Source organism: Eleginops maclovinus, chromosome 1 (genome assembly GCF_036324505.1).
Source record: "Eleginops maclovinus isolate JMC-PN-2008 ecotype Puerto Natales chromosome 1, JC_Emac_rtc_rv5, whole genome shotgun sequence".
Taxonomy (NCBI): Eukaryota; Metazoa; Chordata; class Actinopteri; order Perciformes; family Eleginopidae; genus Eleginops; species Eleginops maclovinus.
The window spans coordinates 5,469,439-5,484,690 of NC_086349.1; the positions used below are offsets into that span (position 1 = coordinate 5,469,439).

The 15,252-nt window shown below is 37.7% G+C and overlaps 1 protein-coding gene across 1 annotated transcript in view; it reads right to left on the reverse strand.

Moving 5' to 3' along the window:
- LOC134872422 (copine-9-like) overlaps window positions 1–15,252 on the reverse strand; it is a 70,776-nt gene continuing 55,524 nt past the window's right edge. Inside the window, 5 exon segments of the mRNA XM_063895709.1 lie at window positions 1–3,647; window positions 7,619–7,692; window positions 9,521–9,578; window positions 10,279–10,381; window positions 15,032–15,159. Of these exon segments, the coding sequence (XP_063751779.1) occupies window positions 3,465–3,647; window positions 7,619–7,692; window positions 9,521–9,578; window positions 10,279–10,381; window positions 15,032–15,159 (546 nt within the window). The 3' untranslated portion in view covers window positions 1–3,464.

Sequence of the window (15,252 nt, forward strand, 5' to 3'; positions counted from 1 at the left end):
TTTAAACTTCTACATTCTTATTTATTGGACATTCATAAAAACGTCAACATACAATATAGATTTATTATTAGATACACACATGTAAAAGGATTTCCTAACTCTACTGTAAGCAAACAAGTGGAAAACATATCATGTACTGTACCGTATATACAATTAATATGATCCTTGCTTAAACACTATGGGCGGCATATACACATATAGAGCCATAAGACAAAGATAAGAGACGGACAAAAAAGTGCCATCGGAATACTCTTTGATACCATTAGTGACTTGCAGAGACCTTACTTGTTTATTACTGTGTGACGCTGGGAGTTTTCCTTATCATTTCAAAATATCAAAAATACATTTCTCTCAGTGACGATCCACTTACTGATTATTTTCTGCAAGATGCTGCACACAAGTTGTGAAATCTACAAATGACAATGTACAGTGACACAAAAGAAATGCATATTATTTTGAGACATACTTCTCTTTTCCTTTTTTTTCAACAATCAGTTGCAATGACAACAACTACTTGAACACAGTAAGGCGTTTTTCAACATGCAAAAACGTTTAACTGTCAACCCTAATGATTGTACAAATTTATAAAAACCAATACACAACACATGGAACAGCATTAACACTCCTCTAAGCCACCACCATCACACTGACAGTCTTCAAAAAAGTGACATCACATTTTACTTGAGAACATTTGTTTGTAGTTCTTTACAACGCTTGAATTCACTGCAAATACCGTCAACTATATCAATAAGGACAGTTGCATCAGGTCTGTACTGTGTGGGTTAGTATAGGAATGTACAGTAGTCATGCATAATAAAGATACCCTGCTGTACATGTGATGAACACTAGGTGGCAGACTTTGCCCATTGGAATACAGCTCTAGTCTGCCTGGGAATAAAATGTCAAGTCATGGCAGGGGAGAGGGAGGGACATGCAGAGGGAAACATTACACTGGGATCAGGTATATTGCTTTTTCGGAGAATGTGCATTTAGCATTGATTAACATGTATTCACAAAGAAAAAGTAGACTTCGGAGAAACTCGAAGTAACAATCCTTTTTCCTCATCTGCCACCATCTGTTTCTCCCATTTATCTTCCCCTGCTGGGATCAGACTAATCTCTTGATTCTCTTCCCCTTTGTCAGTAAATGGCTCCTCACCCTTATGGCCCATTTCTCTTTCCTTTCCATTCATCACTCAGTATCTGACACCTCCATCTCTCTTCCCTTTACCCCCAACTCCTCCCTGTCCCTTCCTTCCTTCCTTCCTCCTCCTCCTCTCTGCAGGGCAGTCGGAGAGATGGCATTTCTCTAACAGCAGGGGGGGAATCTGCACCCAGCCTCAGCCCACGCTGGGCAAAGAGAAATGGGGGGTGGGGGGTGTGTGTGTTTGTCTAAGCAGTTTGTGATAATTAACACGTGACCGGAACCCCAACACTATGCCTGCAAACACTTGTGTGCTACCCTCTGTGTGACTTCCACATCCCAATATTCCTCTCGTCACTAATTCATCTGGTCGGATTAATCTGGGGGGTTTCAAAGTCGGACACTGTGGCCCCCTCAAACAGAATAAACTGCACCCCCCACTCCTACAATATTAATGGATTTTGTCAGTCCTGTTATTAGTCTTTGATGGACTGTCATTCGGGGAAAGCCCGAATCTAATTTTGGCACTAGGTTCCTATAATTACGGGGGCTGTAAACAAGAAGTATGATGTCGTCAAGGAGTCAATGTTCAGAGTGTTGCACCTTGAGTCCTATTTTTTGCACTTGATTTGTTCACATTTTGGAGATCACTTTGAGAATAATGAATCACATATTAGCACTTCCTGTTTACAAAGTAGTCACGAATTTACAGAAAATGATAACGGACCACTTTGCTACTGGAGAATACCTAAAACACAGGCTCTTCATTAAGATGACATTCCAATATAACAAAACAGAATTGTCAATAAGGGTTTTAGGGAGTTTATTTTCTCACAAATTGTTTTAGTTTACGTCTACATTTATTCGAAATTTTATTGAGACTGCTATTTAGTCAAATTGGATAGAGTATAGTGAACAAAAGCATTTAGGGTTAAGGTTAGGGTCCAGAATGTCACTTCAACCCCTTGTGGTTGAAATGAGTATTACAGCAACAGAGACTGAAAATAAACTGGACAAAAAAAAGAAAATTATGAACAGAAATAATGTTTTCAAGTTTCAAATCTTTAAAAAATAAGGAATAAAAGTATTATGGCAAAACTTTTTGTTTCAAATGATCTTTCTAAAACTTTTTAGATCAAACCAAGCCAAAAGAAGGTAACGTAATCACATTTGCTCTCAGGGCTTCCATAGTTTTAGTTCAAACTTCTACATTCTTATGGTTGGTTGAATTCAGTGTCTTGACTTTATGATTTCATTTCAAATTCATTGGCGTTTACACATGGTGGACACAGAGATAGTGATATCACCTGACATTGAAAGTTGAATTGAATCTAAAATATATACATCATGTCTTTGAGTTTAAGTGATTCTTGACTGCAGTAGGAATAAAATGTCTGACGGAAATTGCCACAAACCGGCATTAGAATACCCAAATTGACATCATGAGCTGCATGTCACATCCACTGTTGCAGCTCTAACTATTGACAGTTGCGATAAGTGGAACAAATCAACACACCAAACTACTCAGATTGTTACTTCTGTCCCTCTACACCCCCACCCCCACCCTTCAACTCTCCTTCAACCCCTGGGACGGCGCGCCTCACAGTTCAAAAACCTCCGGATGGAACATATTCTTTGCCAGCTTCTAATTCAGTTTCAATAGATTTGTAACTACTTGACGATAACGACGATGGTAAGGAATAAATCACAAACACCTGTCCTCACAACACCTGTCCTCACAACGACCAGTAACTCTAATGTGTTACAGTCAGAGCACGGGCCAAAAATACCCACAGAGCACCTGATGCAAGCTGGCATCGATTGCTCATCAAGCGCTCTGCTTTCATTTAGGGACGAGCTTCAGTTTAATTTAGTGTCTAGCACTTCCTTGCACTCCTGCCAAATGCGACTGCTGTCAAGACTTGGCAAAGACAAGGACACGCGAAAAAACTCTGCTTAAAAAGTGCCTCTGGAGGGGAATTAATAGATAAATCCGAAATGTCAAGCTTTGAGTGATTGTCATTGGGGAGCATGAGGGGCAGTTGTGGCGCAGACTTACTGCTCTGTAAAGTAATGCTATGTAACAGGGTGAGTTAGAGAAGAGAAGATGAAGAACAGCAGTGGGTGAGTCAAGAATGAGCTTCCGCTGCATTGGTGCGCCCCACTTTGGCTTCACCGGTGATAAGACAGGAAGAGGGCAGGTCACGGGTCAATCCTTCCGCTCCTTTTAAAGTGACAAATGACTGTATGAGAGGTGAGTGTAGATAAGCGGAGACGGGAAGAGAGAGTCAGGGTGGAGAGGCAGAGACGAGTGTCGGAGTCAGATATGCCGATGTAGCTCCGGTAGCGGTGAGTTGGAGAGTGCCGGTCGCGGTTCAACTCCTCGGCTCTTCATGAAAGACAGCAGCTGGTCGGGGATCTCGGCCAGGACGTCCTTAGCCAGCCGAGCCATGCTCAGTACCTGGTTACCAGATCTGTCAACGTAGTCTCTGAATGGAACAAACTGGAGAGGGAGGAACAATAAATTAGATTTATTTGTTATGCTTTGTAGATCGATTAAGATTTTAATAAAGAGTTGTACGATCTGTTTGGAGGCATCATAAACAAAGGCTTAAATCAAGACTTTGTCACAATGTAATTTCAACTAGCCATTATTCAGACAGGAAATCCATTCTGTTTAGACAACTTTTTTAATGGTCAGTTTGGCTTCATTAATTCTCACTTAAGCATTTGGTTTGATAGATCATACAAGTATACTTAGCTTATTTGTTTGGGTTTTCAGTGAGAATGCTAGCTTTGGATGAATCGTATTTGTTAAAAAGTAATATATATTACATTAAAGAAGACCTAATTCTGCTCATTCTCAGGTTCGTATTTGTATTTTGTTCCTCTCTGTGACATGTCTCTATGCTTTTATGTTCAAAAAGGTCTTTATGTTTCTCATACTGCCTGTACTGCAGAACCTCTTTTCACCCTCTGTCTGAAACCAGAGCCCAGTCTGCTCTGATTGGTTAGCTGGCCGGCTCTGTTGTGATTGATTAACTGCTTAGAGATGTGTCGGAAATCTCCCGGATAGGCTTTTCACGTACAATGTGTTTGCTAGCAAATAGAAGAACGAGCGTTACATAGTGATGTCATTATTTAAGGAGGGGCAGGGGGGCAAACCATTTATATGCACAAAAAACCCTATATAACACACTACAGGAAAGGGAAAACCCCCAAAAGAAACAAACTCAGAACAACAGAAAATACAGGTATATCTGCTTCAAGTGCAGTTTCAAATGAGCTAAACACTTTGAGCACTACAATTGTTTTGTGTGTGTGTGTGTGTGTGTGTGTGTGTGTGTGTGTGTGTGTGTGTGTGTGTGTGTGTGTGTGTGTGTGTGTGTGTGTGTGTGTGTGTGTGTGTGTGTGTGTGTGTGTTAGGTTTAATGGCGAAACAGGTGGGTTTGCAGTCTGCAATGGACGATATTCAGACTGTCTAATTGGATTGTTGCTTGATTTTAATCTTGACTGTTGCTATACAGTATAAGCCGAAAGGCTAGAAAAAAATGCATGTATACTTAAGGCTTCATAAAGACTTGACAGGACTGTAAACCAAACAATTGTCCACAATGCTGGTGGAATATTTGGCACCTGGTGCACAAGCGGGAGTTGAAAGTAATGTGATAAGGGAAGAAAAGTGTTTTCTGATCTCTCCCCGGCTGCATCACTGATGGATTTTTAAACTTATCTTGCCGCTGAAGCTTTAATTAATGACCATCATGAGCATGAGGGCTGCCCGCCCCCACTTCATCTCACAGTGAATCCCCTTAATCATTTTCTCATTATTTCCATCTCTATTTGAAGGTTATTTGTGCTTCCTACTTTAAAATGGGAGACACGTTGAGGTGTTATTCATTTATAATTTTGCTCACATGCTGTAGTGTTGATTTTTGTTACACATTTTATAAGTTAATTCATGCCGGTTGAAAGATTTGTTGAACAAACTGACCTGAAAAAAAAAAATGCTCTTAAAATTGGCTCAGTAACATTGTCTTATTGTATCAAGGTTTTTTTGATAGTTTTGATAAGCCATGTTGGAGTTGTTGGGAGAATCTTAATTAATAACATTTTAACCGATACGTAAAAGCCTTTTTTTTTACTGTAAATCAAAAAATGTAAAAACCCATATGAACTTTCCATTTAGCAGCAACAGTCTAAGAAAAGGAGAATTAAATATACATGTTGATATTTAGATGTGTATACTGCAATTGCAATCCAGACATACATTTCAGTAACAACACCTATTGGCCATAACTTCCTTAGACTCCTATAATCAACACACCTCCACACACTGTTCTCTGGTAAATAACTTGTACTTTGAAAAAATGAATGTCATAATCAGGTAAAAGGCAGTCCTCAGCAATGCTTCATAGTGTATATTTGACAGATAGTCTTCAGATATACAGCCCCAGAAAATAATAAGTTACTAGTAGCAAAACAAAATGTGAAGTGTGTAGATATATGATGATACCTTCATGCTGTATAATTGAAATCTTAACTGTTTAAATAACTAGAGACAGTGAAAAAGCCTCTGCTACCTGCTGAATTCAATTTGGGTTATCTTACAGTATATACTTCGCTGTCTCCTCGAGTAGACACTATGCATTTATCTTTCAAAGTGCTCATTTTTCATTGTTTCCTATATGCTCTGCCACTTTCCCTTTCCTACTATGCACCAATTCAAAGGGGCATTGTTATCACAGGCCATTGTATTTGTGTTCTCAACACAGGCTTTTTCTAAAATTACTATTCACTGTTGCCGGATCCTGTTTTATCAATCCCTGAAGGGCGTTTTGCTCGCTCTTTATAAGACCTCACAGCAAAACAATTTGAAGAAAAATTAAAATTGCTTTGCCTGTAACTGTAATGATGGATGTGGAAGAGCTTTTTTGAAGGCAGACTGGGAAAGGAAACGTCTGGCTAGTTTTCTGACAGCTACATCAACTTTGTATGGGAACGATGGACATTTTAGCTGTATGTATCATACTGTGTTGGTGAAATGAAATATTGGATGACGGATGTTGACGTGAAACTCTATCTACAAAAAATTATGGAAACTTATTTTTCTCCTGGATTTCTGTCGCAATTTCAGACATGTGGTTAAAGTGACAGGGTTGAAATGAGTCTGTCTGTTGCCATCTTACACACAGTCTGTACATTGCGTTTTTACGTTGTTGACGTAAGTTAATAATGTAAGTTTGAAAAAATGTTTGTGTTGGATCAACAATCTACCCCAACCTTGCTATCTGGATTTTGATTAGAAAAACAGATTTGTTGTAAATTAAAAAAAAGAAATTGTTATCCCAGACAAAACAAACAACACTGGTTTGTATACTTGATTTCTTTGAAATGTACAACAATGCAGTTTTGTTTTTATGGAAATGTCTTTTTTAGGGACACCATGCTGCCTGAGAGATTCCATATAATGTAGGTAAAGATGGATTCTACACCCCGAAGCCCTCAAACCTATAAAATGCGATAAGTTTAATGCAAACACCTTTATATACATTTTTGAAAGGAGCTAGTATTTATACATTTTGAATAATAAAATGCGGTCCATGTTGCCTGTCACAAATGTACAACAACAGTCCTCTACAGTACGGTTCATTTGCCTATTCAGCTAAAGGTTTTTCAACAGATTTTTCTTATGTTGTTATCTTGGCACACAAATACAGCCTTTTTCAAGTAAAAGTGCTTCATTTATGTCTCTGAAGAAAAAAATCTGATTTAAATTTCCCCTTTGTTCTTTTATACTGGAGTGGTGGATTTTGTAGATACAATTCTCAAAGAATCTAATCTAATTTAATTAAATAATAAAACAAGATCATTGTTGGGCATCACCAAAGATCTACATCACAATATTTTAAAGTTTTTTTTATAAGTTTTTTTCACCATGGAAATTGAATTTCTTTTTTGACACATTTTTATATGTTATGTTAGGACACTATAACAGCCATTTTTGATAAACCTTTCCAATATAATGAGATAAATCGAGATTTCTAATTGAACCTGTTTTATGTTGGACGGTTGTTTTTGTTGCGTTACGTTACTAGTTAGGTACAATACTTTTTTGTAGATATAATTTTGACAGGATTCATTTTAATATACTAATTTCAAATATTTAAACATGGTGGATGCTGCACTTCACATAAGGATTTACAACAGAATGTATCTGAAATATGTGGTATAAAATGAGTTAAACTTGGCCATCTATTTTTTTCTTGGCCCATGGATTTTTGAGTGGGGTGTACAAATAAAACCAGAGGCCCACCATAGCTGGGTACTGTATATTGCATGAGGCAGTTCCCAGTGTGAGTTTGTTGTGAATGCCAGCCTTCCTCCTGCGGGGATAACTCCCCCGTGCAGCTGCTGTTGACACAAACATGCTCAAGTTTAACCTGCCACGATAAACAGAATTATGGTGAGTACCTGTACAATGTCTCTCTCCGCAAGCCGTCCTCTGGAGGACACTCTCACCTCGTCTCCATCCAGCTCCTCCATAGCTAAAAGGAGAGAAAGTGACAGGGAATGAGCATGACTCAAAAGGGGAACCACCGAGGGAGAACTTAAAAAAGGGTACAAGATGTTCTTTTGGATTTCCACAACATCTTTGCTGAAGTGGAAGGCAGATTTAGGAGTAAGAACAGGTATTTAGCAGAGATTGAGTGGAACACTTTGTACAACAAAAAAAGAAAAAGCCATTTCTTAAACAAAACTCATTACCCAAAATAAACCTGGCCACGTCTGAGCGTTCAATAGCTTAAAAGCAGCACTTGCTTTTTAAATGCGCTCTGGTAGAGGAGTCATTTTGGTCTCCGAAAAAAGCACCTGCACAATATTATTCAGTTTTTTCCTGCATGTGGGGAGGAGCATGGAGGTGTGGAAAATTGGCTTAGCATAAAGTGAGGTCAAATCAGCAAAAAGGCACTCACAAAACAAGAAAATATTAGAGGGCAAAACAAATCATTGATATGTAAATTGATATGATCCCTCCTAGGATTTATGAGGCCTCCACTTTTACATTTGTAAGATAAATCTCTTTCACATGAGACATAATGTTATAACGGCAAAGGACAATTGAATGATAATCAGAAAGACTATTGCAAAAATGCACGTGAACTACAGAGCATAACACTAAAGGGGAAATCGGTACAGCTGCTGAAGTGGTTTCCTGTTTGCTCACAAGAGTCTTATTAAGTCAGCTTGAAGCCAAGGTCATAGTCAAATGGTGCCTTTCATTTATAATGTCACACGTATTTGCATTCATAACAATGTCAAGGTTGTTGTATTTAATTATATTCAACATTTAAAAATATTCAGTGCATGCACCTGCTGCTTCCTGTGGGTCGGGCCCTAGTGGTGCCATACTCATATCTTGTTAAGTTCACATATTAGAAAAACACATTTTATGAGGATACATGCTTTGTGTCTTAGTAAAGAACATTTAGGCCCAGCCCTCACATACTCAGGTATTCATGATAATGCAGATTTCTAGATGTGTTTGGCCATTTTTTCCACAAACAAATTGCAGTTTAAGTCACTACAGCCTACAGAACGTTTTTAGGTCAAAATCAACCCACGGTAAATATTTTGAGAAACTCTATGTTGACATGTTGATGGGGAAACGGTAGTTTTCAGCTTGTAATGTAGAAATGTGAGAGGGGCATCAAAAAGAGTGGGAAAAAAAACATTTAAATGTATTTAAATAAAAAATTTATTAAAGTAATCACCAATAAGCAATTGTCCAATCACTGCACAAAGTGAGGAGGTGTAGGTAATTTATTTGGATTGGTTTAAATTATGTTATGTTTAATGACAGAGCTTGGGTTGTTTGAGGGCGCGATTAAAGTCTTTTTTTGGAATAATCTGTGCCATGGTTGTAGGTTATTCTTGATTGTATAATTGCATCACGCTTTGATCATGATTGGGAGGAATATTTCGGGACAATCTCTTTTTTTAAAAGTATTAGCTTAAGCCTATGGCATCTTACACTGCATAAATTAGCCTAGCGGCCATGTCTTTTAATCTTACTTTAATTTAAGTCACTCCATCAACCGCCAGAAATCCACAGTTGATTTAAGCCTGCATGCACATTTGGATCCCTTTGATATCATATTGATACAAGATTTCAAGATTTTGGACAAATCAAATCAAAAGTTGTTTTATATTCCCTTATTCATTCCGGATATAGCTCTATTGCTTTTAGGGCCATCTCCACTGCATGACTGCAACACTGATTAAGTGGTTTGTCTTCTGAAGATTAAATGACTCCTCAAGATTGCTCATGCTGACATGAAAAATTATCGACCTGCTCCGAACCAGAACACTCACCATCAAACTCAGCAGGTCCAACACCTACGATGATTATGGACAGGGGGAGCGATGAGGCCTGTGCAGGAGACAGAAGGAAGTCCACCAGTTAATTAATAATACCATTAGATAGCATGAATTCATATAAACTGCAGGTGAATTGTCTGTGTTTATACAGGGATAAGTTATTCTACATTGTGTTGTTTCAAATGTGTTATTTAATTTAAACCTGACCCTAAACCAACAATTGCTTTTATTTTCCAAACTGTAACTCTGTAATTGGATCATTATAAGGATCAAAAGTATAACAATAAATAATTTACTTTTAATATTCTACTCTGCATGCCAAGAAAAAATCACTCAGAACAATCTAATTAGATCAGACACTTCTCAAACTGTAATTTGACATTATAAAGAACTACTATTGATCTCACTACAAAAGTAAGATCAATTATAATTAAAGCAAAAAACAGTTTTCCTTTCCCTGGGGTCATTCTTAAAGAGGAACATTTTAGTTTTATTTCCACTGTTTTTCTGAACTTGAAAGTACTCGGACATGTCCAGATATTTTTATCCAAACATAAAATATATATTTATCGGGAAGATTATAATGGAGATCTTGTCATAAAAGAGAAGAGGATGCTCAGATGAACATCAGTATCAGGAGACACTGAGGGAAGAGCATTGCTATCCATCAGTCTTTGTTCGTGTGTGTGTGTGTGTGTGTGTGTGTGTGTGTGTGTGTGTGTGTGTGTGTGTGTGTGTGTTCATTTACTCACATTGACCACAGCCTCTTTGGTCTGGACCATGTCAGATATCACTCCATCTGTGATCATCAGCAGCACAAAGTACTGAGAGCCATCTGTAATCTCTGCTGCACAGCTGGGGAATGTGCACACGCACACGCAAACACGCACAGACAAACATACACACACACATATCCAGGTCAGCGCTAACATTCTGCCTGAGTAGCGGACTGCTAATGGAAACACAGAGCACACCTGCCTGTTGGTCTTTAAAAATGACCCTTTACCCTTCATGAAGTTGTGTCCTACATACCGAGTCCCTTGCAGCCTTTTTTCAATTCTTCTTTCTGCTCTCTACGTGCTGAATTTGAAATAACTTTAGGGGAAAATACTCCCATAATCCAGTGATAAGATCACTGTCTGTGATCGTATAGATTTATCAAACCTTATAGCACGAATCAACCAACACTTTCAGTAAAGAGCAAAGGAAATGAATGAAATAATGAATGTTGAAAATAAACTGTAAAGATTGAAATTGTGATTTACAGAGGCCCTATTTTGCTTTCTGGGGATTCCCCTTCCCTGTAGTGTGTTATAAAGGTTGTTGTGCATGCAAATGCTCTGCATAGTCTAAAAGCCAGAATTCCCAAGTTTCTGCCCAGCCTGAAACTTCTCCCTTCAACAACACTTTGTAAGTGATAGGCTAAGGGGTGGAACATTTCAAACACATCTCTAAGTGGTTTACCAATCAAAACAGAGCCGTCCAGCTAACCAATCAGAGCAGACTGGGCTCTGGTTTCAGACAGAGGGAGAAAAAATGTGCTGTAGCACAGGCAGTATGAGAGAAATAATACGCTTTTTGAACATTAAAGCATGGAAACATGTCCCAGTACAGGCACAAAATACAAATATGAACCTGAAAATGAACATAATATGTCATGATTAAGCAAAATACTTGAGTAAATGCACTTTCTTACATTCCACCACTGCATAATACTAGCCCAGCACTGTTGAGGGCCTAGGACTTAAGTTGTTTGTTCCCAACAACTACGCTGTAGATATGCAAATGTGTATATGATAATACAACCTTTGAATTTGAATTAGCAGATACTAGATAGATAACTAGTAAATGAAGCTTAACTTGTTTACAGTCTCGCAGTAAAGACTCCAGTGTTTAAGTGACTACTGTTAATGTGGTTTTTTTATGTTTGAAGGGTACAATTTCATATGTCTTCATGTAAAGTACCACAGCAAATTAGCATATTTCCCATAAAATGTGGAAAATAAAACGTGTGTAAAAAAACATAATTACCAACAAAAAGCATGTTTGATTTTGAGATATTTCGGATTAAACACTCTTGATTTAAATGCAAAGGAAAAATAAATGAATTAAAAAGGATTTCCTTACTCCATGGTCAAACACTGGTTACTACCCGAAACTATCTTTGGCAACAGAGAGACCCTTCAAAAAATAACAACCACTGAAAAACACTGCATGAAGAAAACCATGTGACCCTGCTGCTTGTTTTTCCACCGCTTTCCAACAAGGGATGGGATAAGAAAAACAAATGATTATATCCACATCTCCAAACTCATCTGGCACGGTATCAATCCAGAGCTGATGGTTGGCAGGCTTTCAACACGTAGGTGTGTGCGTGTGTGTGCACACTTGTGTGTGTCCTTCACCTGCTGTTTGTGTATTTATTGCAAGGAAACAAAATATAATAACAGAGACTTAGCTGTTCCACCTGGCTGAACACGACATTGATCTGTGAATGCATGATTCTGTGTGTGTGTTTGTGTGTGTGTGTGTGTGGGAATTTGGAAGTATTCTAGAATGGGACTGTGTGTGAGTTATGTCGTCTTGTTGGTTTTTCAGTGGGTGATCTTTGTATGCCTCTTGCCATTTGACTCACTCGTATAAAACACAGGATGGGATAAAAAATAAATCAGTGCAGAGACACATAGGCTAAAATGTTCAACCCTTTTCGGGTTTAACCATCAGGTTCAGCAATGTTTTACACAACAAAAACATGGAATCAACTGTGGCAGATTGTTTTCCCTCTTAACCTCTCATCAACATTATTATAAGTCTTTCATATTGTAGGTCTAAATAGGATTTAAATGAGCCCTGATGCACATTTCCAGGGCCATATTTGTATTTCATGCCTCTACTAAGACATGCTTAAATGTTCACAAATCTCTTTATTTTTCTCATACTGCCTGTGCTACAGCACCACTTTTCACCCTCTGTCTGAAACCAGAGCCCAGTCTGCTCCGATTGGCTAGCTTGCCGGCTCTTTTGTGATTGGTCAACTAATATCCCAACCCTTATCATGTGCAAAGTGTTGGAGGGCTAGGCAATAGAAGTGAGAGTGTTACATAGTGATGTCATTATGTTATGGAAGTTAACAAAGGGGATCCAATAGAGGTGGGGGGGGGGGGTATTTTGTCTTTGCAGACCAATTACATGCTTGAAAACCTATATAAAAACACTCCTATTAATCACCTGAATTCTTTAAAGATCCTCCATAAGGGTATATGTGTTTGCATCTTGCAATTTGTTTATGTTTATATCATATTCCATTTACTTGTATACAGACTCTTCTTGCACTATTTATATTTTTATTTCATTTTTATTTACGGTCTTTCTGTATTGTTACTGGTTTTATTTGTTTTATGTCCTATGGTTGGAGTAGCCTGGTACTTATGTTTTTCATTGCCATAGCGACACTGCAGCTACTGTGCACATGACAATAAAGCCTTTGAATATTTGAATACAGGAAAAGGAAAACCACAAAAAGCATAATAGGCCCCTATTATACTGTACTGTACTCTTTATAGTACAAAATCATACAATGACATCGATAAGTTCAGTCCTTTTAAATGTCTAAAAGTGCTCCTACGCTGATCAACAGATGAGAAAGTGGAGCACCAATGGATGTTTATGATTCCGATAATGTTTTGTGTAATATTCTCCTTTCAACATAACTGTGCAAGCCAAAAAAAAAAAAAAAAACCCGAACATCAACTATTTCATAAATATCAGAAACTCACAAACAATATTCTTAAAAAATGCCTGATCTGGTTTGATGTCTGTGAAGTATTTTGGCAACTACATGTAAAAGAGAACAAAGGGTTAATGCCTACTATTGTAAATCCAAAGTCCTCAAGCTCACTAAATCTGCACCTGTTCTGTTAACCGTTAATAATAAATGAATGGACATCCTGCCACTGAAGATTCATTTGTATGCAGATTATACACCAACGTATCCCTGTGTCTAAATCAGTGATGTACTGAAGTCCCTCCATGAACTGCAGTTATCATTTTGCTGACTTAAATTAACTTTGAAGGTCTCATAAATCTAATGTATAACTTCTGAGAGATATCCTGCCCGTTGGGTAAAGACTGACTATAACATTACCCTCGAGAGGCAGGAAATAAATTAGAAAGAGGTCTCTTCAGACAGATATCTTGAAATGGTAGAATGACAAATCAAATTTCCATTCAAGGATAACCATTGGGAGAAACATATTTGCTTAATGCATATTTTATTCATTATAAGGAAATGCCTTTGCTCCATACCGAGAAAAAAAAAAGAACCCCACATCTGCTTCGATGTACACTCATACATTAGAATTTGTTTTAACCCTGTGTACTTGATTAATCTCTGGTATTATCTTCAATATGAAACTTCATATTTATCATTATAAGTTATTATTAAAGTGCTTATTCAATAACCCTCACTGAAAATCCAGAGGAAGGTTTTTATGTAGCTTTTCAGCTTCATAACCACTGTTGTGCGGTGGCCAGCAGGTGCACACAGGATACAACGGCCCCAAAACAAAAGCTCCATTAGGTGAAACACAAAGCAGCTTCAGAAACTATGCAAATATCAAACACAAATGTGCCAGTGTTTAGTATTTGCAATGTTTTGTTCATGCAGCGCATGTGTTGCGAAGTTGGGCAATATGTTTGATGTATTTTGACACATTTGGTTTTTTTCTATTTACAACATTTTTCAAACTGCATCGCGTTTCTCCTTCTGGCATTGTTCTGGGCTGTTGTAAAGCATTTCCACCTGTCGGCCACCTTAATCCTGGTACCCACTTTGCCTTTTTTTCAAAGAGCCATCAGACCAATTTTTCAGTGCTTCAAGAATCAAAATAGCATTTTGTACTCACCACTAAAGGCCTGGAATATTTTACAAGGCTCAATTTCAAAACACATTGTCAACACGCCAAAAGAAACCAACTCTTTTCAGTGTTAAACGTTTATGCTCACAAGATTCAATATTATTGTGATACATTTTATGGGTGAAAGTCTAGCTTGTAAAGGAGATACTGATTCTCATATGAGTTTTTTTATGGAGTCAAGGTTCACTTTATGTTTTATGGTTTAATTTACCTTTTATTAAGCAAAAAATGTCCTCACACCTTTATACCTAAACCACGTCAAATGTAAAATGTCCCTTTAATACTTTGAAAATATTTTGTGCTAACTCAAAATATTATTATAGACATATAAAGACATATACATGCTATATATTTACAAGTAATATGGATTTTGCACCGTTTTCTAGGGCTTTTTAATGGAACAATAATGCTATTGCGAGATGTTGTAAATAGTTTGAGAAAAAAGTTAGATGTTAAAAATCTCTAATCTAGCTTAAACTTTCTTGTGAATCGTGTCTCAGATAACCCGAGATCAAACAAAAAAAGCTCTCGATGAATGAAAGCAAAATAGTATAATTATACCCAACGAGACACATCATTTCAAACTTACTTTGCCACTTTGTTGATGACAGGTGCAAAGTTGGTGGGTCCATACAGCTGCACTGTCCTCAGGCTCTGGAAATATGCCTCCAGAACTCCCTCTATGCCCACACAGTTTGGATTCTCAGCATCACCACTCTGCAATGGACAGTGAACAGCACACCAATGAAGAGCGGTTTACTTAAGGTAAAGTAAAATAACACACTGATGAAATGGTACAAGTACAATTCT